This window comes from Carettochelys insculpta, chromosome 1 (genome assembly GCF_033958435.1).
Source record: "Carettochelys insculpta isolate YL-2023 chromosome 1, ASM3395843v1, whole genome shotgun sequence".
Lineage (NCBI taxonomy): Eukaryota > Metazoa > Chordata > Testudines > Carettochelyidae > Carettochelys > Carettochelys insculpta.
The window spans coordinates 134,163,660-134,190,891 of NC_134137.1; the positions used below are offsets into that span (position 1 = coordinate 134,163,660).

Below are 27,232 nucleotides of genomic sequence, written 5' to 3' on the forward strand. Positions count from 1 at the left end.
GGGGTCTGGTTTTTTCCCTGGCAGAACCCATCCTGCAGGCGGGGAAGCAGCAGAAAGGTAAGTCCTGGGGTGGGGGGGGGCAGTTGGGGAGGGTTAAGCCTGGTGGTGGGTTGGGGCTGTGGGAGGCGGGGGGTGGGGTGGGTTAGGGCTGCAGGGGGGTGAGGGTGGAGTTGAGTGTGGGTGGTGAGCTGGACTGCAGGGAGCAGGGAGTTGAGTGGGAACCAGACCTGTGCCTGGGTGGTAAGCTGGTGCGGGGGGTTGCACCAGAGCTGTGCGGGGCGGATGGGAAGCTTGTGAGGTGGCGGGGGGGTCACACAGGAGCCGTGCGGGGTGGGAGGATGGCTTGTGAGCTGGCATGGGGGTCACGCTGGAGACAGGCGGGGTGGGCAGGCCGGCGGGCAGCTTGTGAACCGGCAGGGAAGTTATGCTGGAGCTGTGCAGGGTGGCAGGGGAGGCTTGAACCAGATCTGCTTGCAGGTGGTTTAAACTGGGCTGGGGGATGGAGTCAGGGTCAGAGGTGTAAGAGTGGGGTTGCGCACTCTGAGTTCGCATACTCTGAGACCTTACTGTACAAGCCAGGGGACAAACTGTTACTGAATGTGGTGGGCATGTGAGCTTTGCCCCTCTGTCTCCCAGATCATCCTTTTGCATGGTATCCCGGCTTCTGCTTCCAGCCTGCCTTTCATTTGGCGGTGGAGGCTCTGCTTTGTAATCAAGAAGGAGCTGAGCTGGGGTGTGTCCGGGCTTCCTTATCTGATCTTTTTGGAGGCACAGGACATGGCTTTGCATAGGCCTGCAAACCTGGGTTTGCCTTCTCCCAGGGAGTGCGGGGGCATATGTCTATCCTACAGCCAGACATCCTAGGCCCACCAGAGCAGTGTTTCTTAAACTATGTTCCACTGAACACTGGTGTTCTGTCAGCCACTCACAGGTGTGCTGTGAGCATCTGATGCTTTTCTGCTTTCGTACCCTGATGGTGTGTGTTTTGTTACTGAACTCACCTACAGTGTTACTTCTTCATTGCTAATTAAATTTAATTAAATTAATTAAATTAAATACCCTGATTAAATTACTTCATTTTGGTTTTGCTGCGTATATTGCCTGTTTTTTGTTTCTCTGGTCTGACAATAATTTTTTATGCTTTATTTCTTTCAAGAAAATTGTCATTGATGGGTGTTCTGTGGTCTGGGAAAGTTAAAGAAACACTGCAATAAAGTGCCTGGAAGGACTCAAGTGAGCGCACCCTAAGTGGGAACCTCTCTTGGCTGCCACAGGCAAAGCGCCCCAACCCGGGTAAGGGCAAAGAAAGCAAAACAGCGTGGGGTGGCGAGGGGGAATGTTCAAGCCAGGAGTGAGGAAGGTGGGCAGAGAGGAGCTGGGGTCACATGCTGGAAAATAAGGGGGTGGGGCTGTCCACACTCAAGCACTAGGGCCCAGGGGGTGCTGAGTAACCACCGAACTGCCCCTGGGCTCCTTTGGTCACCGGGTCCCCACTGGCCCGGCCTTCCGCCTCCGGCTACAGAAGTTCTCAAGCAGCTCCCAGGGGCAGCAGGGCCCAGCGCGTCTCCCGCTCCCCGCCCACAGCAGAGGCGCTGCCTGTAGGGGGCGCTGCCCCGCGCTGCAGCTCTTGCCCCGGGGTCTCGGCGCGGCCCCGCGTGCGCGCGCCGGAGAGGCGCTTGCCGAGGCCGCCGCTGAGGTGGGGGACTTTGGCCCTGGGCGCGCGCCCCGCCGCTCCCCCTTCCCCCGGCGCGGGGGCTGGGACAAGCGCTGCACGCGCCCCCGGGAGCGGAAAATGCCGCGCGGGCAGCCGCGTTAACCAGTAACAGAGCCGGGGCCTATAAGGGCCGATCCGCCCCGCTGCGGCCGCGGCCGAGCGGAGAAACCCACCGCGGTGCTGGGGTTTCCTTGGCGGCAGGTACCGAGGGGCTGCGGCGGGGCGGGCGAGGTCTTCCGGGCGGCGCGGGGCCGCTAGTTTCTCCCGGCAGCCGCTGTGCGTGCAGCCCGCTCCCCTGCCGGTGGAGGGGGGCTGGGCGCTGTGCGGCAGGAACCAGCCCCTTGCTCCGGCCGCCTCGGGCATCGGCGGAGCTGCGGGGATCGCGCGGGGCGCTTGGCTTTTTCCTCCCCCGGAAAATATCAGCCGCTGGCAGAGCAGGGGAGCTGCCGGGCTTCGCTTGGGGAGGCGCCAGGCGTAGCGCCCAGCGTTCGTACACCAGGTCCTCCCGCAGATGCAGCCGCCTTGGTCTGTATCTTCACAAAACCGCTCAGCAGCCCTGTCGCACTGTATGGGCTACCAGAGAGTAATATATGCGGTGATGAGCTTTCCTGGGGCAGCCCCACTTCTTCAGGTCTGGAGATACACCTAGATCCCCAGAAGTGGGTGTGCCCCTCAAAAGCTCATCCCCAAATAAATTATTTTGTTAGTCTTTAAAGTGCCACAGGGCTGCCCATTTCATGGGTACGCAACAGTGGTTTTTGTCACGCGGGGGAGAAGAGTTAAATAATGGCCCTACAGGGTTAGATCAAAGGTCCATCTAGCTCCCTATCCTAGCTTCGGACAGTGGCCAAGGGTCAGGTGCCCCAGAGGGAAAGAGCAGAACAGCTTCTGGCAAACAGACACCATCCCTGCTCCGATTGGCTAATAGCCATTGATAAGAAACAGAGAGATAATAGCCATGGTTAAGAAACCGAGAGATAGCAGTGTTAGTCTATATTCTATGATAACTATTGATAAGTTCCTGTGGAGTGTATACAGTTGGGTGAATAAAGGGAGAAATAATTTCTGATGGTACTGTTCTGCACAAGTATCAGACAGGTAGCTCTGTTAGTCTGTATCTTCAAAAATAACAAGTCCTGTGCCACCTTATAGACTAACAGATATTTTGGAGCAGGTCAAAAGCAGGTCTTTGCCCAGGAAAGCTTATGCTCCAAAATATCTCTTAGTCTATAAGGTGCCACAGGACTTCTTGTTGTTCTGCACAAATGCTCTGTAAGTATGTACAGACTTGACCTTGCTAACATTTGCATGTGTGCTTATTACTAGAACACTCGTGCATCTGACAAAGTGGGTCTTTGCCCACGAAAGCTTATGCTCCAAAATATGTTAGTCTATAAGATGCCTCAGGACTTCTTGTTGTTCTCGAAGGTACAGACTAACACAGCTACCTCTCTGATACTTGCTTATTACTAGTTTTTTCAGTAGTACCGGTTATACTGCAAACATGTATATCAAGTATATAGATGGCCAGTGGGATTTAGAGGATTAAAGTTCATTTTGAACATCATGAGGTCCTTCGTGCCTGACTGTGCTATCAGTTGTAAACTTAGAAAGTCCCATGGGGAAAAGTAAAATCAAAACACATTACAAAGTAACTCAAAGGCCTAAATTGTCCCAAATGAAAACCTTGCAGTTGTGTAGGAAGAACATAATAATAGAATTCTCTGTTGAGTCAAAGTTATTTAGGCCTTTATCATGCTTCTGAATCTGTCCTCAGGTTCTCAGTGACAAGCTGTACTATTTATATTCACTCCTTTTACAAGAATAGTAACAGAGAGAAAGCTGTGTTAGTCTATATACTATCAAAACAAAAAAGCAGTCCAGTAGCACTACTGGACTGCTTTTTTTCCTTTTACACAAAGACTATGTTAAATTTTGTTCAAAGCAATCATTTAAAAACTCAGGATTTGCTGATCAGTATTGTCCTTGTGAAAATGTCTGTGATAACTCTGAAAGTAAAGCTATGAGGTTCCACTGCAGGATGTTACTGAACATGTTCTGGAGGGCAATTACAAGTAAGCTGCTCAGAGACAAAAGGTTAGCCAATGTCTCTGCCAGGTGTCCAGGAAATCAACCAGGCCATCAACTGATTAAGTGGCCACTCTTTAGCAAGGCAGGGTGTGGCAAAAAAAAAAAAAAATCTACATTTTGACAAAGAAGCAGCTTAAGGTTCCTGGCTCCATAGGCTTTCTGTCTCCTGTGAAGATAAGCTGGAGGTGATTCTTATGCAAAATAAAAGGCAATAAACAGGGCAGACTCCCAAGTATTTCTCTCCCTTGCTTTCTACCCACATCATTATCAACCACTGAAGAACAAAAGGAGCATCACTGGGAGAAAACGATCTTAAGAGTGCTGGAACAGGTAGGGAGAGGGACATTTCCTTTGCATTTATCTAGCTCTGAGGTCCCCAAACTATCAGGTGAGCCCCTGTAGAGAAACATTGGGGGGCGCATGGTGGGCCTCGGATGCCCCTCTCCTGGGGGACCATGACAAGAGGGGGTGTCGTCTAGCTCTGCTCCAACCTCAGATCTGGCCCCACTCTCAGCCGTAGCCTCAGCTCCCTGCCTTGTTTTCTTGCTAGGGCACCAGTCTCTGGCCCTGTCATGGCTCCTTACCTCTGTCAGCTCTCAAGCCGCAGCCCTACTCTCAGCTTGGGTAAGGGGAGCATGGACAGAAGTAAGGGGGCATGACCCTGAAAAAGTTTGGGGACCACCAATCTAGCTTGTTTGTGTTTTACCTTTTATTTTCCTGTAACTAATTCTGATTTAATGTGCCTCAATCCTTGTAATCCGTTAAAATGTATCTCTTTAGTTCATAAATATTTTGATATTTTATCTAAATGCAGCATTTGGACTAAAGTGTTTGAAAAACTCCATTTGAAATAAGATTTGTACATTTCATCTTATGTCAATAAAAGACCTACTAGGAAGGTGGTGAAGCACTGGAATGTGTTCCCTAGAGAGGTGATGGAATCTCTGTCTCTAGAGGTTTTTTAGTCCCGGTTTGACAAAATCTTGGCTGGGATGATTTAATTAGGGTTAAGCCTGCTTTGGACAGAGGTCTGGACTCTTTAACTTTCCGAGGTCTCTTCCAGCCCTAGGATTCCATGAACTGGTATTGTCCAGGAAGATGGTAAGCCATACAAGATGCACATTTCTGGGGGGGCAAGCGGAGTGAGTGTGAGACTGGGAGTTTGCTGGTGTTGCTCTGAAATTTAATTCATGGGTGGCTGACTGTAGCGCTCCCACTATATCACTGGGAGTGACTTAACTGCTGGAGGTTTTCTGGGAGCAGTCCAGGAGTGGCTGGTGTATGAGTGTAAAAAGCATCTCTCGTTGGGGAATGGAAGGGACACAGCTACCCATCAGTCCAGATTGTACCCTTGGTAAAGCCACACTTGCACACTCTTACCAATTATTTGTTTTTTCAGCAGTTTCTATTTTCCTGAGGGTAACTGTGTTCCATGAGACTTCAGTACCTAAAATCAGGGATAAGTTGGTCTTTTCTGCCTCGTTATTTTTCAGATGGTGATCAGTAGTCACATACACCTCCTTATTCTGAGAGAAGAATAGTGGCAACTAGATAATCTCCAAAATTACCGCTATTTTTAAATAAGTAGATAAGGCTTTCTTTAGAGAGCATCCTACGTGGCCTTGTTCAAAGCATGAAGGGGAGAAAAAACATTTCAGACTGTTTTAGGTTCGGTTTCAGCTTTAAAGTGGATTTTAAAGCTGTTTTCATATTACATATTAATGTTTTGCTTTGCTGATTGTTAATTCTTTTTCTGTCAGGAGATGTCGTCTATTAAGATTGAGTGTATTGTCAATGAGAATTACAAAATTGGAGAATCTCCAGTCTGGGAAGACAAGGAAAGCTCACTTCTGTATGTGGATATAATTGGTAAAAAGGTTTACCGATGGAATTCATACACAAAGCAAGTACAAAGTGTTTCTGTGGGTAAGAACCTGATTTTAAAAATGTAATGGATTTCCAAAATGCAAACATTGTAATTAAAGCTTACACTCATGTGCATAAAGAAAATAAAAGCATATAAATACGAAATAAGTCCATTTCATTTAGCATTAGGAGAAGAAAAAACATTCAGCTACAGTTTATGCCCATGCTCTCTTGCAGAAAATGAGAGAATTTTGCAGTGTGTTGAAGATGAGTAAACTCTTGATTAACTGGACCCAGTCCTAAGGATTATTTTTTCTTTTTTGTTTCATTCAACAATGAGGCTGTGTCTACACGAGAGACATTTGTCAACAGAAGGGGCATTCTACATCCATAAAGAGCTCTGTTGACGGAGTCTCGACAGAACTCTGCATTTTGTCTTGACAATCAAAACAAAAAAGCAGTCCACTATCACTTTAAAGAGTAACAAAATAATTTATTAGGTGATGAACTTTCATGGGACAGCTAGGGGATGTGTGAGGGCAGGCGCTAGCTAGGGGATGTGTGCAGGCAGCTCAGAGTTCAGGGAAGGATAGCTAGGGACTGGGTGCAGGCAGGGATAGCTTAGCATGAAGGCAAAAGATAGCCCAGGGGACAGGCAGAAAGTAGTTTGGGGAGGTATGTGGCCAGGGGTAGCTCAGGGTGCGAAGAGGGGGAAGATAGGGGCTGTGTGGGGGCTGAGAGTAGCCCATGATGCAGGGAAAGAGTAGCTAGGGGCGGTGTGCAGGCAGGGAATAGCTAGGGCCTGTGGGCAGACAGGCAGAGGATAAGGAGAGGAGGATTTGGCTGTGGATAGCTTGAGCTGTGGATAGCTTGGAGGCAGGTAACCCCTGCAGCCCTGTTCTCTGAGGGCTCTGCCAGCTACAGAGTCAGGTCCCCCACCCCTGCAGCTCTTATTGGCTATGTGAGAATAGGGGGCTGGGAGCTGGTCAGAGGCAGGAAAAGAGGAATCTTTGGGACTGTCCCATACTTATACTTACGTTTTGTTTTTTTTTTCGGGGGGGAGTCGGGGGGGACACAGGAATCACCAGGTCTCGGGCATTCAGTTCCAACTCCTGCAGCTCCTGGTTTCATTGGCAGGAGACGGGGAGCAGCAGGGATCAGGGCTTCAGCCTAGTGGGAGGAGAATGCTGGGGGTGTGGACGAGTGGTGCACTGGGGAGCAGGGCTTCAGCTTGTGAAGGTGGGCACACCGGCAATCAAGGCTTCAGCCCAAAGTTCCTGTCTTCAGCTCTGCAGCTCCCAGTTTCAGTGGGGGGCAGAGGGGTGCTAGGGACAGGGGCTTCAGCCTGAAAGGGTGCCAGACCCCACCCCCACCACCCCCATTGAGAAATGCTGCTTTCGGCTGTAGGTTCCTTCTTTTCTCAGGCCCTCACTTCTCAGGTTATTAAGTTAAAGCAGTTTGCTTTCCCAATGCTTCTGTGAGAATGTTGTATCTTTCCTGAGCTAAAATAAGAGTCTAATTTATTTCTTTGAATATGGGCAAAAAATCATGTTAAGTTTAGTTAAATACTGTAACAATATTTGGATGGTCTTACACAGTTAACTTCCACATCATTACAGAAATGCGGGGCCTTCCAGCAGGTTTAGAGCGGTGCAGCTTCTCGGGTCTCAGCTTGAGCTTGCAGCAAACTAGCGAGTGATCTGTATCACAGTCAGCACTATGATAGCTGCGTGTCAGAAGGACGTTTTTGAGGTTATTACGCCTAGTGATGACCACGTCTAGTTGATGCCAGTGCTTCAAGCGTGGGTGTCTCCACGACACTCTGTGCTGTGACTTCGTTCGGAGGAATGTGTTTGTGATGCACAGATTGTGGTATGTGCACAGTTCAAGGAGACGCTGTCCATTGTCATTCATTTTTCCCACATCGAGGTGTCCTAAGCAGGAAGGCCATGAGGCCCAGTCAGCTCCAACTCTTGCATTGAAGTCACCCAAGATGTACAGTTGTTCACGAGCAGGTATTTGCACTACAGCAGCACTAAGCACGTCATAGAACTTGTCTTTTACTTCTGGTGTGGTGAACAGGGTTGGAGCATAAGCGCTGATCAGGTGGACAGGACCGGCGCAAGTTTGAAGCGTGATCCGAAGAAGTCTTTCTGATCCGCCCATGACTAATTCCACCATTTGTAGAAGGGTGTTTCTGACACAAAAGCCAACACCATGTTCTCTGGGTTCTTCTTGGGCTTTACCCTGCCAGAAAAAGGTGTAGTCCTTTTCCTTTAGAGAGCCCGAATCTGCGAGTCGCGTCTCTTGCAGTGCAGCGAAATCAACTCGGAGCCTCTTTAGTTCCTCGCTGATGACAGCGGTCTTTCGAGTGTCACTGATGGCCTGAAGATCTTCAGTCAAGCCGGTCAGCATGGTCCGCACATTCCAGCAAGCAAGCTTAAATTGTTGATGTTTCTCATTTCTTGTTGATTTTCTTATTGGTTTGCCTGGTGCCCAAATTTCAGTCACTTGTCAGGTTCAGGAACCTTAAGCCTCACGCACCCAGCGAGGCAGGTGAACTGTGGCAGGACAGTACCCTATTGGCTGGGGGCTGCCCAGCTTGAGGTGGGCGGTGACTGCCCAGTGAGATGCGAGGGTCTCTCCCACCGTCGAAGGCAACCCCTGGCGCTCGTTCTCTACGCCAGTCAAGCAAGAGCTTATAACCGGTATCTGTTGCCTCCCGTGTTGACGCAATGCTGTTCAGCGATGCCGGAGTACCTCTCCGGGCGCGAGCCTGGGCACTTATTATGGAGACTCTGGGCTGCCCAGACACCAGTGTCCCCCTCTTGGCTTTACTGATATAGTCCAAAGGGGAGGATAACCTCTACGTCTGGTACCAGCTCAGCTGCAGGAGTTGCCGGGACAGTGCCAGAAGTTGACACCGAACCGCCTTTGGACTCCACTCCGGATTTTCTGTAAGGGTTTACTCCCTTAGCCTTGCTCCTTCCCAGGATAACCCACAAGGCAGTGGGGTGTGGAGAATGTGGTTAAGGATCCCACTACTTCATACCTCCCTGTCACCACGAGTCACCATAGCTCCCTGTGGAGCGATGACCTCATATCCCCAGGACCCTCCTCCCCACCTTTGGCCCCTCCAGCTACCATCACCATAGGACCCTCCCCAACCCACTACCCCCATCTGCTCCCATGTCCGCCCTCCTCACTGTACTGACCCCTCTCCCCCCAGCTGCTCTCAGTGCCCCCAGGTCCACCTTCCCCCATCGCTCTTCAGGCTCTTCTCTTCAGAGACTCCTTTTCCTGATAGTGCTGCCTTGCAGGGCACAGGTGGAGCACCATACCTGAAAAGGACAGCAAGGCAACATCTGAGGGATACAGTTTACAGCACGGCCTGGTCGGTGTTTAGAAGAAGAACTAGAAACATGAATGACTGGTTTGAAGCTAACTCCGATGAGATGATTCCAGTCATTGAAAAGAAGCGCGCTGCACTTCTGGAGTACAAACGCTCACTGAGCCAGAGTACCCAGCAAGCACTTAGAGCAGCCAGAAGAACAGTACAGCAGACAGCCAGGCGCTGTGCCAACAACCACTGGCTCCAGCTATGCAGCAGCATCCAGACCAGTGCTGACTCTGGTGATCTCAGAGGAATGTACAAGGGTATGAAGAAGGCATTAGGGCCCACCCACCCAGAACAAGATGGCACCTCTGAAATCCAAATCTGGTGAAGTCATCGCTGACAAAGCCAAACAGATGGAGCGCTGGGTTGAGCACTACTCCGAGCTGTACTCACGCGAGAACGTTGTGGTTGACGCAGCCCTCGATGCCGTCGAGCTCCTACCAGTAATGGACAAACTGGATCAGGAACTGACTGTGGATGAACTGAAGAGAGCCATCGACAGCATTGCAGCAGGAAGGGCCCCTGGCCAGGATGGTGTACCATCAGAGGTAATCAAGTGTGCCGCGGACACACTCCTGGAACCCCTACATGAGCTACTGTGCCTGTGCTGGAAAGAGGGTGAGGTTCCACAGGGTATGCGCGATGCTAACATTGTAACGTTGTATAGGAACAAAGGAGACAGAAGTGACTGCAACAACTACCGTGGAATCTCCCTCCTAAGCGTCACTGGTAAACTGTTCGTTCGCATCATCCTTGGCAGACTCCAGAAGATTGCTGAGAGGGTGTACCCCGAATCGCAGTGTGGATTCCGTGCAGAGAGGTCTACCGTTGACATGGTCTTCTCTCTAAGGCAGCTGCAGGAGAAGTGCAGGGAGCAGAGGAAGCCACTCTGTATTGCCTTCATCGACCTGACCAAGGCCTTTGACTTGGTCAGCAGGGATGGTCTGTTCAAACTGCTCCACAAGATAGGCTGTCCTCCACGGTTACTCGAGATGATCCAGTCGTTCCACAAAGACATGAGAGGAACCATCCAACATGACGGCGCATTATCGGATGCTTTCAGAATCAGGAGCGGTGTCAAACAAGGATGTGTGAATGCTCCGACATCGTTCGGGATCTTCTTTGCACTCCTCCTGAAGCGTGCCTTTGGATCTTCAACAGAGGGCATCTTGCTGCACACAAGATCTGATGGGAAGCTGTTTAATCTTGCAAGGCTGAAAGCTAAGTCTAAGGTGCGGGAAGTCCTCATCAGAGACATGCTGTTCGCAGACGATTCTGCTGTAGTGTCTCACACAGAAGACCAGCTTCAAAAACTGCTGGATCGGTTCTCCAAAGCGTGCAAGGACTTTGGGCTTACCATCAGCCTAAAGAAGACAAAAGTACTCGGTCAGGATGTTGCTGAATCCCCATCAATCAGCATTGACAACTATACGTTAGAGGTTGTCCAGAAGTTCGTTTATCTCAGGTCCACCATCACTGACACCCTGTCGTTGGACACTGAGCTAAATAGGAGGATCGGAAAAGCGGCCACAACTCTGTCCAGACTCAGCAAGAGAGTGTGGAATAAGAACAAGCTGTACACTCACACCAAAATGCAAGTCTACAGAGCCTGCATCCTTAGCACCCTCCTTTATGGCAGCGAGACTTGGACCCTGTACGCCTGCCAGGAAAAGAAGCTGAACGTCTTCCACTTGCGCTGCCTCAGGCGCATCCTTGGAATTTCATGGAAGGACAGAGTGACCAACACCGCCGTCCTCGAGCAAGCTGGAATCCCAACCATGCACACCCTCCTCAGGCAGCATCGGCTCCGCTGGCTTGGCCACGTCCACAGGATGAATGATGGAAGGATTCCAAAAGACATCCTGTATGGTGAGCTAGCCTCTGGCAAAAGACCTCCCGGACGCTCCCAGTTGCGCTACAAAGATGTCTGCAAGAGAGACCTCAGAGAGGTAGACATCGAGCTGGACGGTTGGGAAGAACTAGCAGACGACCGCAGCAGATGGAGGCAGGGGTTATACAAGGGCCTTCAGAAGGGCGAGATGAGGATCAGACAGCTAGCAGAGGAGAAGCGAGCGCACAGAAAGCACAATAAGGACTTGCCAGACACCCACCACATCTTCAAGAGATGCAGCAAGGACTGTCACTCTTGTGTGGGCCTTCATAGTCACAGAAGATGCTGTAAATGAAGTCCTCAATTGAAACTATAAAGGGCGCGATCCATAGTCTATGCAGACTGAAGGATGCCTACATTATAGAAATAGTTCTTAAAATGAACATGTGAATTGCCGTGCCTTGTCCCATTTCGTACATCAGTTTTTATGTACTCTGTTATATTTGCCTATCAAATCATGTCCATCAGTTTAATAGCAATTAGCTGTATGTAAATGAAAACTTAGTACATATCTTACCTAGCACACTTTTCTTTAATTATTTACTGTGGTAAACTCAGTTTCACACTGCGAACAGAGTGTATTAAAAGCAAATTAATTTTATGTTTTAACCCCAGTATTAAAAAATCAACAACCAAGAAATCTTATTTAAATAATCAATTTTAATCTTGTTTTGCGTTTTATACCTTTTAGTTAGGTTCCTAAAGAAGGGGTAGTTCTCAGGGCAGATATAATTTGGTATTTTCTGCTAACCAGTTGAGTATGTTAGATAAGCACACATCTTAGGCCTGGATACACTAGGAGATTAGATCAAACTTAGCTGACATAGGGTCAATTCTTTGAGCAGTCAGTCCACAGTACTATATCCATTCTGCCAAAGTATAGGGCTCCTTAGGTAGGCTTTGGTACTCCTGCTTTTCATGAGGAGCAATATCAAATTCAACCTTGCATGGTTGACTTTAGGGTAGTGCAGACAGAGCATTGTGAAATTCAGTGTTTTTGGCCTCGTGGAGGTGCCCCAATATGACCACTGGCCACCATTTTCAGCTCTGCTACCCTCCAGATGTGCAGGAAATGGCCCAGGAAAGTTTGCATTTCATTTCAAATTTGTCCAGCCTGGTGAGTGGAGCAGGCTGCACATCTGGCCATGGATTCCTGGCTCGCAGATGAACTCCAGAATGGAATGTGCAGGAGATCCAGGACCTTATTGCTGTGTGGGGGAATGAAGCTGTGCTAACAGAATTACAAAGCAACAAAAGCAACACCGACATCTCTGCCAAGATCTCACAGGGCATGGTGGAAAAAAGATACATGAGGGACACCCAGCAGTGCTGCATAAAAATGAAGGAGCTCAGGCTTTTGTGAGCAGCTGCCAGGGATTCTAGAGGGGTCCCAACTACTGTCTCCAAAGAGTTTGTTAATACCTCTGATGAGATTCCTCAGGCAGCCTCTGGCACTAGCAGGGAAAAGAGAGGATGACGAATAGGAGCAGGAGGACAGTGGTCAGCAGGTGAACGGGGCAGCTGAGCTCATTGACAGCCAGGAACTTTTTTAACGTTGAATCTCAGCTGGATCCGGATGGCAGGAGGAAACCTCTGGTGAGTTCTCATTTCTAATCATACTACAAGTGGGTTAAGGCAGTTGGGTGATCTGGGGTGGGTGCTGTACCTGCACAGCCCAGGACTCCCAGAACAACTTGTACACCCGTCTTGGGGTGGAGCACCAATCCTTCCTGCACAACTCCATAAAGTTCTCAGTTGGCTACTCAGTCAGGGAATCTTCTCAGGAGGTTTTTGGGGATGCCTGCCTCATTTCAACCTTCACGATAGGCCAGCTGTCCATTGCAAGACCGCAGCAAGTAATCTGGTGTCATTGCCCCTCAGAGCAGTGCAGCATGCTGGCCAGTCTTCTGCCCACATTCATTCAGCATTCATTCCTTATCAGTGTTTGTTGTTCTAAGGAGGCTAATATCTCACACAGCACCCTAGGGGAAGAAACATTAAGCTACTGTATGATAGCACAAGCTGCTCCACCATTTGTGGAACACCCCCCTGCCTTCCGCTGCCTGAGCTCTTAAGGGAAGGGTAACTTTCACTATCCCAGACAAAGGGGCGCCAGGGGTTAGCATGCAGCAACTGCAAGAGACCCACACAAGGCCCCAGGGAGCAAAGCACAAACCGCACTGCCATGCCTTGTCCCTTCTCATCCCCTCCCTCCCCCAGTTTTCACTGTCCCAGCTGTGGTTGGAGGGAGCGCCCAGAGACTGAGAGAGCCATGGAGCCCCAATAGCACAAGCCTGCTTTCCACTCCTTTCCCTTCCCCGGGCTCCTGGGGGAAGGGAAACTATCAGTGCCTCAGCAAAGCAGGGAAAGGAAGCATGCTGTGACTGCAGCTGAGACAGCCCTGAAAGCCACCATCCCCTGCTTGCAGTGTGCACTAGTGCAGAAACTGCTTTTGGAATGACAGGCTTGAAAACATGTTCCAGTCTGCGCCTTATTGTGACTGGAAGCAAACCAAGTCAAGCAGAGCCTTTAAGATATCTGTGTAGTACCTGCTGCATAGAGAATGCTTAAAAGCAAAAATTTGTCCATTTTTGCATAACACATCCCTATTGTTTGCTACAGAGGCTTTTTCATGACATTACTTTGTGTTGTTAAACTTATCTACAGTAAATGTATCTCCCTAATGTCTCGCCTTCTCTTATGTTTTGTTGCAGTATGCACAACAGCAGGCTCTTTGACCACCCTTTTCCAACTGTTAGACTGGCACAGATCTGAAGGAGAAAACAAACATGGGAAAGTATGTTCCTAGAGCACACTCAAGCTGTCTCCACAGACAGGGCACAGTTAGGTGCGTGGAGGAGAACCGCCCTGGAGGACAGGAGAGCCTATCAGGAGGAGAGGAGAGCATGAAGTCCAGAGCCAGGAGGAGATATTGAAGCTGATGGTGCAGCAAATAGATCTCCTCAGGTGCCCGGTACTGGAGCACAGAGCCTCACTGCAGCCTATGATGAACTGCATACCTTCCTTACCATGTTCTGTATCCTCCCCTCCATTGGCACCCTAAAATGCAGGGGCAAGGGAGGGTCAAGGGCAGCCTTGCATTTCACTCTGTTTGCTTCCTAGAGCAGAAGGTTGACATCCCCCAACTGTGATGGCAGATGCCTTTTGCCCTTGCTTACGCACCTCTGAAGCCCCCTGCCATGATCTCCTTTACTATTATGTGCTACATTTTGTCCCCTAAATAAAAATGATCATGCGCTCAAAAATAGTGGTGTGGGGGGGTGTTACAGGGTTTACAGACAAGCATACATCATGTAAAGTGTACTTCATGTTGTGGTCTGGTCATTCATAAAGCTGTGTTCTTGTTGCTCTGGTATCTGGCTACTCATAATTAGTAGCCAGGGCTCCAGCCTGTCATGAAATTTTCCCCCTTACTCTCACATAAGTTATGGAGCACACAGCAGGTGGCCACCACAAGGGGAATGTTACCTTCACTGAGGTCTACCTGAGTCAGGAGGCTCCTGAATGTGGCTTTTCAGTGGCCAAATGAACATTCTACTACCATTCTGCACTTGCCTGTAGTTGAGAAGCTCCTTACTGCAGTCCAGGCTGCCTGTGGACTATCTCATGGGCCAAGGGAACAGGTAAGCTGGATCTCCAGGATCACTATTGACATCTCCAATGGTGATTTTTTTTTTTAGTCTGGGAACAAAGTTCCATTCTGTAGCTTTCTGTTCAGACCAGAGTTTCTAAAGATGTGTGTGTCATACATCTTTCCTGACCATGCCAGGTTGATGTCAGTGAAATGACTCTGGTGATCCACCAACTCTAATTGGGATCCACTCCACAGAATTTATGTGCCAGTGTGAACATGCATCTTCCACTTTATAATCTTGGGTGCTAAAAAAATCAACCTTAACAAATTTGGCCTAATCGCTGAGTGTAGATGTACCCTTATTTAAGCATGTGCATATGTTAACATGCATTTATTAGCATGCTTATTTTTTACCATTTTATTATTATAAAATGATGAATGGGGCATTTATTTACTTAGATTTTTTTTAAACTCATGATTTGTGTCAAGCTTCATTTGTATAGAAATTGGAGTTCAATTAAATGTGCAAAAACCTCATTTTAAAATTGTCTTCTTAGTTAAGTAAAACTTCCTGATGTAATAAAATGTGTAAGTTTTTCTTAAAACTTTTTTCATTTAAAACTCACTCATATTAAAGAAAGGAAGTACTGGCTGTAATTATTGTTACAGTGACCATTTCTGGTCACCCTGTCCTTCTAAGATTTTTGAACTAGTAGATCTCATCCTCTCACAGCTGAATTGAATTCATAGATTAGAAGAGGGATTCTTGCGTTTTTTTGTTTTTTTTTTTAAAGAAAATTTCAACTTCTAGACAGTTTCTCACCTTTGAATTATCTAGCCATGGAGCTGAGCTAGCTGAATAAATTTAAAATTAAGAAGATATTTTCTCTGCACTTGCAGAAGAAGCTAGTGCTGTCAAAGTCTGGTGTAGTACTTCAGTGAACTGTGGTTCTGGATGCTAAGCAAACAATTTTCACTAGTTCAGTGGTCTGACTTTCTTTAAAACTTCAGCAGAGAACATGTACTTCTTGGGTGTTATCTTGTAAAAATTATTTAAGTAGATTATAATTGAAGCCTTAATATAGTTTGCTAAAATTTCAAACATAATTTTAAATAGCTTATTTTTAAAAGAAAACTTTTTCATTGAAATAAAAAGATTTCTAAAAAAATGTTATGCATTCTGCTTAATATATCCGATCGACATTGTTCTTCATATAAGCTGTCTTTTTTTTTGTTCTGTTTGTACAGTGCCTGGCACAATGAGTTCCAGGGTCTCGTGCAACATAAACAAACAATAATATTATCAGCATTGCAGAGCTCCCAAAGGCCCTGCTAGTTTGTTACAGTAGTTTCCTAGCACCACATAATCTTTAATGCATTAATCTTCACAGCACCCCGATGAGATAAAATACTATTATCCCCATTGTACATTACCCTATAGAACTAAGGCACAGAGAGATAAGATGACTTGCTCAGGGTCACACAGGAAGTCCATGCCAGAGCATGGAATTGAATCCAAGTCACTCAAGACTGAGGCTAGTGCCCTAGCTATTGTATTATCCTTCCATTCTGGATACTTTTATATATGCACACAACACTCTGGTGCCTCCCCATGGAGGCTGCAAGCTATAAATTAATTCAATATATAATTTGATTACTTTTGTGTGTGTAGTGTTAGTTTATAGTGATTGGGCAGCAAAATGGCAAATGAAATTTAATGTGGGTAAGTGTAAGGTAATGCACATTGGAAAAAATAACCCAAATTACACGTACAACATGATGGGGTCAAATTTAGCTATGACAGATCAGGAAAGGGATCTTGGAGTTATAGTGGATAGTTCTCTGAAGACATCCACGCAGTGTGCAGCGGCAGTTAGTAAAGCAAATAGGATGTTAGGAATTATTAAAAAAGGGATAGATAATAAGACAAAAGATATCATACTTCCCCTATATAAAACTATGGCACGCCCACATCTTGAGTACTGCATGCAGATGTGGTCTCTTCACCTCAAAAAAGATATATTGGCATTAGAAAAGGTTCAGAAAAGGGCGACTAAGATGATTAGGGGTTTGGAATGGGTCCCATATGGGGAGAGGCTAGAGAAACTGGGACTTTTCAGTCTGGAAAAGAGGCGATTGAGGGGCGATATGATAGAGGTGTATAAAATCATGAATGGTGTGGAGAAAGTGAATATAGAAAAATTATTTACCTTTTCCCATAATACAAGAACTAGGGGACACCAAATGAAAGTGATGGGTAGTAGGTTCAAAACTAATAAAAGGAAATTTTTCTTCACACAGCGCACAGTCTACCTGTGGAACTCCTTGCTGGAGGAGGCTGTGAAGGCCAGGACTCTATTAGGGTTTAAAAAAGAGCTCGATAAATTTTTGCAGGTTAGGTCCATAAATGGCTATTAGCCAGGGGTAAAGTATGGTGCCCTAGCCTTCAGTACAAGGGCAGGAGATGGATGGCAGGAGATAAATCACTTGATCATTGTCTTCTGTTGTTCTTCTCTGGGGCACCTGGCATTGGCCACTGTCGGCAGACGGGATACTGGGCTGGATGGACCTTTGGTCTGATGCAGTATGGCCATTCTTATGTTCTTATAGCGCTCACTAATGGAATTTCATTAAGTGTGCACAAACATGTACAATATAAGCTTCTTGTGTGTCATGTTGTACATCAGTGGTGTGCAACCTGCAGCCCTTCGAGGTTTTGCATGTGAGCCATAAGACGTTTTGTTTACCGTTGCTCATGCACAAGGTTGTCAGATTCCACTGGTTTCCATTTGCATAGTTTTTCTTTGCCTACCAGTATTACTAAAGTGACATGCATGTAAGTGAGGGCACCTGAACTGAGGTGTGTACTGATTGCACACAGCATTGATTGTGAGAGTCATATGCTACATCTGCATTCAATAAAATGCTAATTTGGTTCAGCTGGTTACATCCCGCAAGTTTTAGTTACTTAAGCACAGTTACCAAAACTACCCTAATGCTGGGAGATTGTCTTGGTCACAACAGTCTTGCGGCTCACTGAGTTGGAGGGCCACTCCTGTGGCCTACTCACTAGCCTAGGTTGCCCATTGCTGTTGGAAATGCTACTTGGTTTATGAATGACAGATGTCCAGGAAGGCACAGATTAATTAAAGTGAGATTAATTACTATTATTTGTGCTTTAGTTTAAGCAGTGTTTGGCCAGATGCATTACAAATAGAAGAATGATATCTGCATAAGAATGAAATATTTGTGAACCTTGTTCATGAATGTGATGAGCTGACTGATTTTTATCTACTTTTAGGGCGTTTTACTTCTCCCTTCACTCTCATTTTCTTACATTGTTCCTAGATGCTCATGTTAGCAGCGTGGCCCTTCGGAAATCTGGGGACTATGTCATTACCCTGGGAACCAGTTTTGCTTCTTTAAAATGGAAAGACCAGTCAGTAACCACCATTGTTCAGATTGACAAGGATAAACCAAACAACAGATTCAATGATGGGAAAGTGGATCCTGCAGGGCGGTTTTTTGCAGGTATGCTAGCCATAGTTCCAGTGATCTTCAGTAAATTTTTCCTAAAATTTCAGGGACAGTTTGTAAAGCACTCTGGTAGATTGATGAGGTATCTGCCAAGTCATGGCAGTCTTCTTACTTTGCACCCATACCAAACGTAATTTTAAAATGCAATATTGATTTAATCCATCTTTAAAATATGTCACTCCAGAGCACTATTTTCCGTTTTTTGAAAGGGAGATTCTTATTTAGACCTTGCCTAGTATAAAAATCCTTTTCTTCTATCTGATGTTGAATTCATGACTTGTTTGGAATGAACTTGGAAAATTCCAATGCAGATATGTTTGCAGTGGAAAACGTCATGCCAAATTGTTTGTTTCCTGTACACTCAATATATATTGATATTTGTAAAAATAAGCATATAGCAGAGTTTTTAAATCAAGAAGTATGTCTAATATACATTTGAAATTTCCAGGTTTAATATCAATTTCTCTACCTGAATTCCCAAAAATTATCTCTATATTTGCGACAGAACTTGTAATTTAATATTTTAAGTCTTTTGCAGCCCTCATTCTAAAGATTAGGAAAAAAGTGTGCTGTGTCTCAAATCTATAAAATGTAAATGATCAGCAGGATTGCCTTCAAGTCCTTTGTAGCTACAATTTTTAAAAAAATCTTTAACTTTATCATCCTCTGTTAAATGCATATAATCAAACTTGCCTTCCCCTATTTGTCTTAAGTACATTTTTTTTAAAACGCTTGAGAAAACTTAATCAAAGCCTGAGGGGAAGTTGTTACGGAAGAGTCAGTCATTGGTTTCTGTGGAGCTGTGCTTTCTAATGAATCATCCTTTCTTCTAGGTACCATGGCTGAGGAGATTCGACCTGCTGTGCTAGAGAGACACCAAGGGGCTCTGTACACAGTATTCCCTGATCATTCTGTAGTGAAGCACTTTGATCAGGTGGACATCTCTAATGGCTTGGATTGGTCACTGGATCACAAGACTTTCTTTTACATTGATAGCCTGTCCTACTCTGTGGATGCCTTTGATTATGACCTGCAAACAGGAAACATTTGTACGAATTATTTTTTTATGTTAAAATATTTGTCACTTTCTTTTTTTTCTTTCAACCGTTAAGAAAAAATCAGTTGTGACTCAGGCTAAACTTACACCTAGAACATTATTTTTGGAGTTTGTTTAAATGTCGTTTGGCTTCATCCATGATGGACTTCAAAACCGTGTTTAAAACAAGTTAGCAGTAACAAAGTTTAAAAAGTTAGTCTATATAGGTTCCTGGCTCTAGAGTAATTACATGGGTTAGGTTGAATCTTTCTAGTCCTTCAGTCTTTGGTTCAGGAATATCTATGATCTGGCTTCACTTTAGTTTGCTTGGATGTCCACTTGTTGTGGGTTGGCCAACTTTACCGTGCTCCCCCTTACTCCTGTCCTGTTTAGAACTGGAAAAGATCGCCCAAGACACAGGACACTGGCGAATGGTTGTCAGTGACCTATGCTCCAAGATGTTGGAGTGGAAGAGGCTTACTGCTACTGCTCTTACTCCTATTCATGTCTCTCACTGCCCCAGGCTGGGCCCACAGCCAGGGGCATTTGTGGTACTCCAAGGTCAGCTTCTGGCTCATGGTTGACCTCCTGTGATTTGGTGAATTCTTTGGTTCAGCACTGGTCATGTTCCAAGAGTGCTAGACTTAAGAGAGGTTCAGTATCAGGGCATTATTAAATTGTATATAAAGGTTCAAATAGTTTACCCTGAATAATTGTTAAATTAACTTTATCCATTCCATCTATGCTGAGTCTGTAAATTATGCATTTATTGATAACGAGGTCAAAACTTGCTTCTAGTGTTTCTGTGTTATCAAGTGTGGCGCATTTTTCCCTAATAATATTCCAGTAGCTACTGCCAGTTATGAAATAGTAGGTTCGTTAGAGGAGATGTTTGTAATGCATTTTTTTCAAAGTACGAAAGCTGCTACATTTTTATAGCATGTGCACACATACATTGTGTTAAAATGGAAATCCTTAACTGAGGAAGAACCTAGAGAGCCAACCAACAACTGAAAAGCAATAACTCTCAAAACTCTTCTTCCCGCATTTATGGGAAAACAAACACAAAATCCCCCAACAAGGCAATCTGAAGTGTTTTTTCTCCCCACAGGCCTGGTAACTCCACCAGCTTGGACTCTGACAATTTGATTTAATGTGTCATGAGCTATAATAAAGGGACAACAGTTTGAAATCATACCAGTTTTAAAATTGAATTTAAAGTCATTTTAAGTTTGTCTGCCCCAGGCCCACTGCCATATTTTGAGGTTTACAGCAACATTTTTCTACGTCTTATTCTCCTTTTTTGTGTGGAAAGCGTCACTTAGAGGAATCTTATGAACAAACTGACTCTGGCAGCTGTCAAAATGCAGAATAAACAAACTAGAACAGTTAGGTTCTTTTTAAAAATATTTTGTAATAATAGCGGATAGCAAAATGTTCACAAAGTGATTTTTTTAAAGCGTCCCTTTGAATTTATGGTTTACCTAAATTTCTAACATATTTTGAACATCAGTTTGATTATAGAGCAATCAGAGGGGTATGTCTTTTATTGAAATGGCTCCAGTTCTCAGTTTTGTTGGGAAAATAATTCATTTATGAAATGTCTCAGACAGATTTTTAAAATGTGCTACCAATGTGAAAGGGTCAAATGTGGAATACACAAAATATGACGTCCTACAATGTGTTTTAATTCCATAATTTATAGTTAGTGGAAAAAAATAATTGATACATCAGAAGACAGCTCAAAAATGTTTGTATTTTTGACAGTCTAACTTACAGGCTATCATGTTTATTAATAATAATATAATAACCAGCTGCAGAAACAAACTAGTCTTAAATCTGCAAGAATGCTGGGAGCTCTATTCAGTGCGGTATTCAACAATCATCCTTCTTAGCTATTCTTGGGAGTGTGACTTAGGAAATGTTAACAAACAATAACATTATATTTCACCTTGTGTATGATGCCTGTTGATTTTATTTTGCAGCCAATCGCAGGAGTATCTATAAGCTAGAAAAGGAGGAAAGCATCCCTGATGGAATGTGTATTGATACAGAAGGCAAACTCTGGGTAGCCTGTTACAACGGAGGGAGAGTGATCCGCCTAGACCCTGAGACAGGTAAGTCCCCACAGAAGACTAACGGAATTTTTGCATTAAATAATCTAAAGGGTGGCTGGATCATATGCCTTTCTGGAAGTGTCTGTACTCCTACTGTGGATGAACAGTGTTACAGGCTGAATCAGAGGGGTACCTTGGGGCTGTCACCCAGAGTACTGTTCATGCCTCTGAGCCAGCGTGCATGCTTTCTGGGACTCCCCCATCACCCTATCCTGCTGGGCTGGGAGCTCTAGTCTTCCCAAGTCCAAGCACAGAGTTAGAGTAACAGCCTTCCAGCAGAGTAACACAGACATTGAACCAGCTCAGCTCTGGGAGAACTCAGCCATAAGGCCGTTGGCAGCACCCAGGATCACAGCCCCCAGATTGGAAATTAACTCCAGATAAATCTGCCTTATTCTGCATAAAAGTTTTACACAGAGAAAGCTTATAAGTTCTCCCTTTTCATCAGTGACACAGCGTTCTGTGCAGTGGTTGCTTCCTCTGGTAACAGTTATTTACACTGGACTTGATAATAAACAAAAGTGTTGTTATTAAATATAAAAACTAGGATTTTAGTGATTGTAAATTTGATCTGTTTTATTTTCAAGCCTAAATAAACAAAACATGCTAGCTCATCCTAATCCACTAGGAAAGTTGTTATATACAAATTCTTACCCTAGCAGTTGTTCTAATAATCTCTTTTACAAGCTAGACAGCCTCCTGCTTGGGCCCAATCCTTCTGTCTGTTGAGTCTTTGACATTTCCAGCAGATATCTTGAGGGAGAAAGTGAAGGTCTCCTGGCATCTGGCTACTACTACTACTAGTGCGTGTTTTCCCTCCTTTTGCCCAAGGCAGGAATTCTTTATGCTCACTTTAGATTTTCACATCTTGAGTGGAAGAGTTCTAGATCCCAAATGGATTCCAGCATCAGGTGGCCTGGCCACATCTCCTGGCAGGACCAGTCATAGGCCAGGCTTATGGAAAAAACTAAACCATTCACAGATTGTTGCCGTGAGCACCAGGCCATTAAGTTTCTTTTGTATCAGTAATGGTCCTCATTAGCACATTTTAAAATTATGAATAAATCCACTCTTCATATTTCTAACTGACCTTATAAGAATGATACATGCACAGAAACAGAATACAGTAAGGTCTCAGAGTGTGCAAATCCAGACTACGCAACCCTAGTCTTGCGCGGCTGACCCCCAATTCATACTTTATACAGTAAACCCTCCAGATAGCCCAGATGGGGGGTGGGGAGAAGATCCCCTTGCCAAAAGGAAACAGAGGTGGCAGCAGCCAGCTCTTTCCCTGAGTGCCACTGTGTGGGAGGTGGGGGTGGGGCAGAGGGTGTAACAGAGACAGAATTGCAAGAGCTTAACTTACAAAATAAGGAGAGGTTAATAATTTTAACTCAAAGGAAAACTATGCCTTCTGACTTCAGTGTACAGTACACCCCTGAGATAAATGCAACTTAAATGTATGTATCTTGGTTTAACGTGACTGAGTGGCAGGACAATTGACTAGTGCTGCTGTGCTGGTGGGTTTCCTGGCTCCTGTCGGGGTAGCAGCTGAGATGCTACCACTGACAGGAGTGGAAAAACCAGTCAGGCTCTCAGCTGCCACCACTGACAGGAGCTGCTGCCCTGGTCAGTTTCCCAGCTGCTCCAAGCTGTGCAAAATTTGACTTATGCAGGGGTTGCAAGAACACAACCCCCATGTAAGTAGGGGGCTACTGTACTTTGGATCACACCCCATTTACGGAAACAGAGATTGAGTGACTTGTCAAGGGCTGCATTGGGAATAAGTGACAGAATCAAAAACAGAACTGTGCATTCTTCCCAGCCTCACACTCAGCTAGCTAAATTAATCCTATTTCCCCTCTCTGCTGCCCTAGTATTTCTGTACAACACATGCTTCTGCACTGCTTACTAGCAATTTTTTAACTTCTCTGCAGAATATACATCAACAAAAAGCCTTTTTTTGTTTAAATTTTTCACTCCAGGAAAAAGAATTCAGACTGTGAAGCTTCCTGTTGACAGGACAACTTCTTGTTGTTTTGGTGGAAAGGATTATTCAGAAATGTATGTGACTTCTGCCTGTCAAGGAGTGGATGATGAATCACTTTCGCGGCAGCCACAGACTGGTGGTATTTTCAAGGTGACTAAATTATTTCCTTTCTTTTAAAAAGCCAGAAAGAATTTTCTCGTTCATTTTGATTTGAAACCAGGTGTGAGTCAGGCTGACGATACCATAATTCACTTAAAACTATTGTTCCTGGTTTTTTGACTTTCATTTTTTTGGTCCTGTCGGCTTTATTTAGAAACTTACTCACCTTTTCATGTTCACATGGTAAATTAGTTCTAAATTTGTAACAGTACTGACATAGCTTATGTCTGGTACAAACATCGCTTTCTGTACAAAAAGCCTTTACCTTTAAAAAAAATAATTCCCAGTTTTATCAGGGCAAAAACTTGTACAGAATTTGTTTTAATCAGTGTGTTAAGTTTGCTAATTTTATTTTATTGATGACTAGCCCTAGTGCTCCCTCTAATTTTTTTCATCCAAGGGCAGAATAAATTTTATGTGCCCCAATGCATGTGCAGATGTCCACCACCAATAGAAATACACACTGCCAGCTGTGAGTGTCTGAGGGCACTCTGCTAATCAGCTGGGCTGCACCTGAATCCATCCTGGGCAGCCACCCTAGCACTCAGCTTACAGGGAACGCTGACTGACAGAGGGCATTCATGCCCTATAGTGCACACTACTCACCAAATGTGGCGTTGCGCAGGCTCCCTGCTTCAATTGCCTCCCCTCCCCCGCGTTTTCTGTTTCTCTCGGGGTTCATGTGACTGAGCTGTCAAGAAGGATCACTCTGAATTCAGCACCCTTACAGCAAAACAGGTCCAAAGTTCTTTTGCTCTGCTTGAGCTCCTCTTCAGCCTGTTGTCTGGGCTCAGTTCCCAGCCCTTTGAGCCACCTTTAAGTCTCTCTGCTCTGAGATGGGGCACTGACTTCCAGACAGCTTTCCTTGGAGTCCCCTTAGAGAGACAGCCTTTCTGAGCTACCTGTCAGTCTTCCCTGCTCTAGGAGGGAGGGCTGAATCCCTTATTTCTTCAGACCCTACTTCAGGGCCTTTCACAGGAGCCCATCTTGTGCCCTGTGGTTCCTTCTCTAAACTGAGTTTTCTCAGTCCTTACAGGTATTTCAGGCTGTCCCCTGACCCAGTTAGTTCTTAGGTTGACAGCAATGTTCCCTGTAAGCTGAGCACTTGGGTGGTCATGCAAGTGAGATTCAAATGCTGCCCTGCTAATTAGCAGAGCCCTTTGACTGAACAAGGTTGGCTAGCCCCAGGCCTTTGGCTTTTAAAGAGGCAGGCCAGCCTGTTACACAGACCTGGTGGATTTCAATATCTAATCCTGCAATTGACTGCAGGCAGGCACACATTCAATTTTAGGATTGAAGCATAAGTGCGTGTGAAAGAGGGTTGTCAGGCAAATAGGCCGTTGCTTAGAAAGAGTAGTGGGTTGAAATTAACAGCTGGTGATGGACTATAATTTAAAAAATTGCCGGATATCAAGTTGGACGGTCTTCTAAAATAAATTACTCTGAGGAACGGTATATGAATCATAACACTTATTTTCTCTCTCCCCCTCATTTTTAAATAGATAACTGGACTAGGGGTGAAAGGAATCCCACCATATTCATTTGCAGGTTAAGTATTCACTCTTCAGAACAAAGGAAGTGTGCATCCAAAGCAGGAGCAGTTTAAGCAAGAAATATTAAAGAAGTACTTCAGCTGGAATTCGGCATCTCCTGCCTTTCAAATCACAGCTCTGTGGGTAGACTTCTGGTAGAAAGGGATAAATGAGGCAACTTTTGAAACACTTTTGAAAATTTTCAAAATTCTTTTTCTTGGAGTCTCTTGTAACTTTAAATATCTGCGATCATTTTTATAACATTAAAATCACTCTCCTCTTAATAAACTTGGAATATAACTTGAACAATGGTACGCCTTCGCTTTTAACACAGTTTTGCATATTGTTTGTTCCAACATCCCCTTGTTATTTATAGCTTTCAGTATATTGTGCAACCAGTTAACTTTGTTTTATATTAATTTGCTTGCTATCTCTCTCAAACAAGCTTTCAAAGCTGGCTAGTTTTCCTGCCACTGAAGAGTCATGTTAACTCGAGATACACAGAGCTTGAGTGTGCGTATCTTGGGGGGTCTGTTGTACACTGAAGTCAGTGTGGTAAATGCCTGGCTGTGTAAATGGTGTCGCCAGGAGGGCTTTGGCTTCCTCGACCAGGGGATGCTATTCCAGGAAGGACTGCTAGGCAGAGACGGCGTTCACCTTTCGAGGAGAGGGAAGACCCTGTTTGGACGCAGACTGGCTAACCTAATGAGCAGGGCTTTAAACTAGGTTCAATTGGGACAGGGGAGCAAAGCCAACAGGTAATTAGAGAAGATGGAGACCTGGGAGATGGGTTGGAAATGGGAGGGAACACAGGCCGTAATGGCAGAGAAAAAGGAGGGTCGGGGAAAACTGGGAGGCAAGATGAAATCAATATCTTAGATGCCTATATACAAATGCAAGAAGTATGGGTAACAAGCAGGAAGAACTAAAAGTGCTACTAAATAAATACAACTATGACATTGTTGGCATCACAGAAACTTGGTGGGATAATACACATGATTGGAATGTTGGTATGGAAGGGTAACAGCTTGCACAGGAAGGATGGACAGAGGAAAAAGGGAGGAGGTGTTGCTTTTTTTTTTTTTTTTTTTTTTTTTTTTTAAAGTAATGGGAGGTACACATCTCCTAGATCTGTAAGGGGCCTTAGGCAGTCATCTAGTCCAGTCCCCTGCCCTCTTGGCAGGACCAAGCACCATCCCTGGCATGTATTTACCCCAATCCCTAAATGGCCTCCTTAAGGATTGAGCTCACAACCCTGGAGTTTAGCAGGCTAGTGCTCAAACCACTGAGCTATTCCTCCCTTGTATAGTCAAAATGTACACACTTGGACTGAGGTGGAGACGGACATAGGAAACGGATGTGTTCAGAGAGCCTCTGGATTAACCTAAAATGGGTAAAAAACAAGGGTGATGTCCTGCTAGGAGTCTACTACAAGCCTCCTACCCAGATGGAAGAGATGGATAAGGTTTTTTTAAACAACTAACAAAATCACCCAGGGCCCAGGATTTGGTGGTGATGGGGGACTTCAAGAGAGAGATGTTGGGAAACTAACACAGCAACACACAGACTATGCAATAAGTTCTTGGACTGCATTGGAGAGAACTTTTTGTTTCAGAAAGTTGAAAAACCTACTGGAGGGAAAGCTCTCCTAGATTTGATTTTAACAAACAGGGAGGAACTGACTGAGAATCTGAAAGTGGAAGGCAGCTTGAGTGAAAGTTGTCGTGCTTAAAACATCTTGGTGGACATAATCGCCCCGGTGAGTCAGGGACAGCACGCTTTTGGCGGGAAAGATCACTGTGAGGAAAAATCTCCTCAGACACATGGAGTTTCAAATTGTCATAGCCTGCCAGCTGGCAGTGTTCCAACGGTCACTTTTTGACTGTTAGCCCCCCCGGCAACTTGAAATCATAGATATTCATGAATCATGATTTGCATGCGGTTCCCTGATTGGCTGGCTCTGGAGACTTTCCAGAACCTTCTGCGAAAGTGAGGGCCTAATAGAGAACTGTGCCTGTATGCTAATTCCTTCATAAATATGCATAGGAACATTCTATATAAGCAGGGCTCGCAGCCCATTCTGCGGCCCTTGACGGGGAGACGTGGCTCGGACAAGCGTCCGCCAGTCCCCCAGGCTAGCCTGAAAAGGTGAAGAACATCTGAAGCGCAAGATTGCCCATCATCTGCGCCCCAGGAGAAGCACAAGATTTCCCATTGTCGCGCTCCTGGCAAGCGGGGTCTCTGGAGATAAGCTGCCAGCTGTCGAACTGGCCTGCCTTTGGCAGGTACTGCACGGTTGGCAGTGAC

The 27,232-nt window shown here is 45.5% G+C and overlaps 1 protein-coding gene across 2 annotated transcripts; it reads left to right on the forward strand.

Moving 5' to 3' along the window:
- The first annotated feature begins 1,648 nt into the window (after positions 1-1,648).
- Positions 1,649-25,236, forward strand: LOC142012314 (regucalcin-like). 2 transcript variants are annotated; one of them, XM_074992233.1, is made up of 7 exons: positions 1,649-1,915; positions 5,566-5,731; positions 17,903-18,085; positions 18,925-19,140; positions 21,113-21,244; positions 23,230-23,384; positions 24,896-25,236. In XM_074992233.1, exons 2-7 carry the CDS (start codon positions 5,569-5,571, stop codon positions 24,944-24,946), a joined length of 900 nt encoding a protein of 299 aa, XP_074848334.1. In that variant the 5' UTR covers positions 1,649-1,915; positions 5,566-5,568; the 3' UTR covers positions 24,947-25,236. The 2 variants fall into 2 exon arrangements, with proteins under 2 accessions (XP_074848334.1, XP_074848344.1); XM_074992243.1 differs by lacking the exon at positions 1,649-1,915 and adding an exon at positions 3,994-4,135.
- Positions 25,237-27,232: the final 1,996 nt, after the last annotated feature.

What these genes read in the sequence shown, in the direction of transcription:
- LOC142012314 (XM_074992233.1), top strand. Translation starts at nt 5,569, where the DNA reads ATGTCGTCTATTAAGATTGAGTGTATTGTCAATGAGAATTACAAAATT. An exon ending in CCTGCAAACAGGAAACATTT is followed by an intron (nt 19,141 to 21,112) that starts GTACGAATTATT and finishes TTTATTTTGCAG; the next exon opens with CCAATCGCAGGAGTATCTAT. An exon ending in AGACTGGTGGTATTTTCAAG is followed by an intron (nt 23,385 to 24,895) that starts GTGACTAAATTA and finishes ATTTTTAAATAG; the next exon opens with ATAACTGGACTAGGGGTGAA.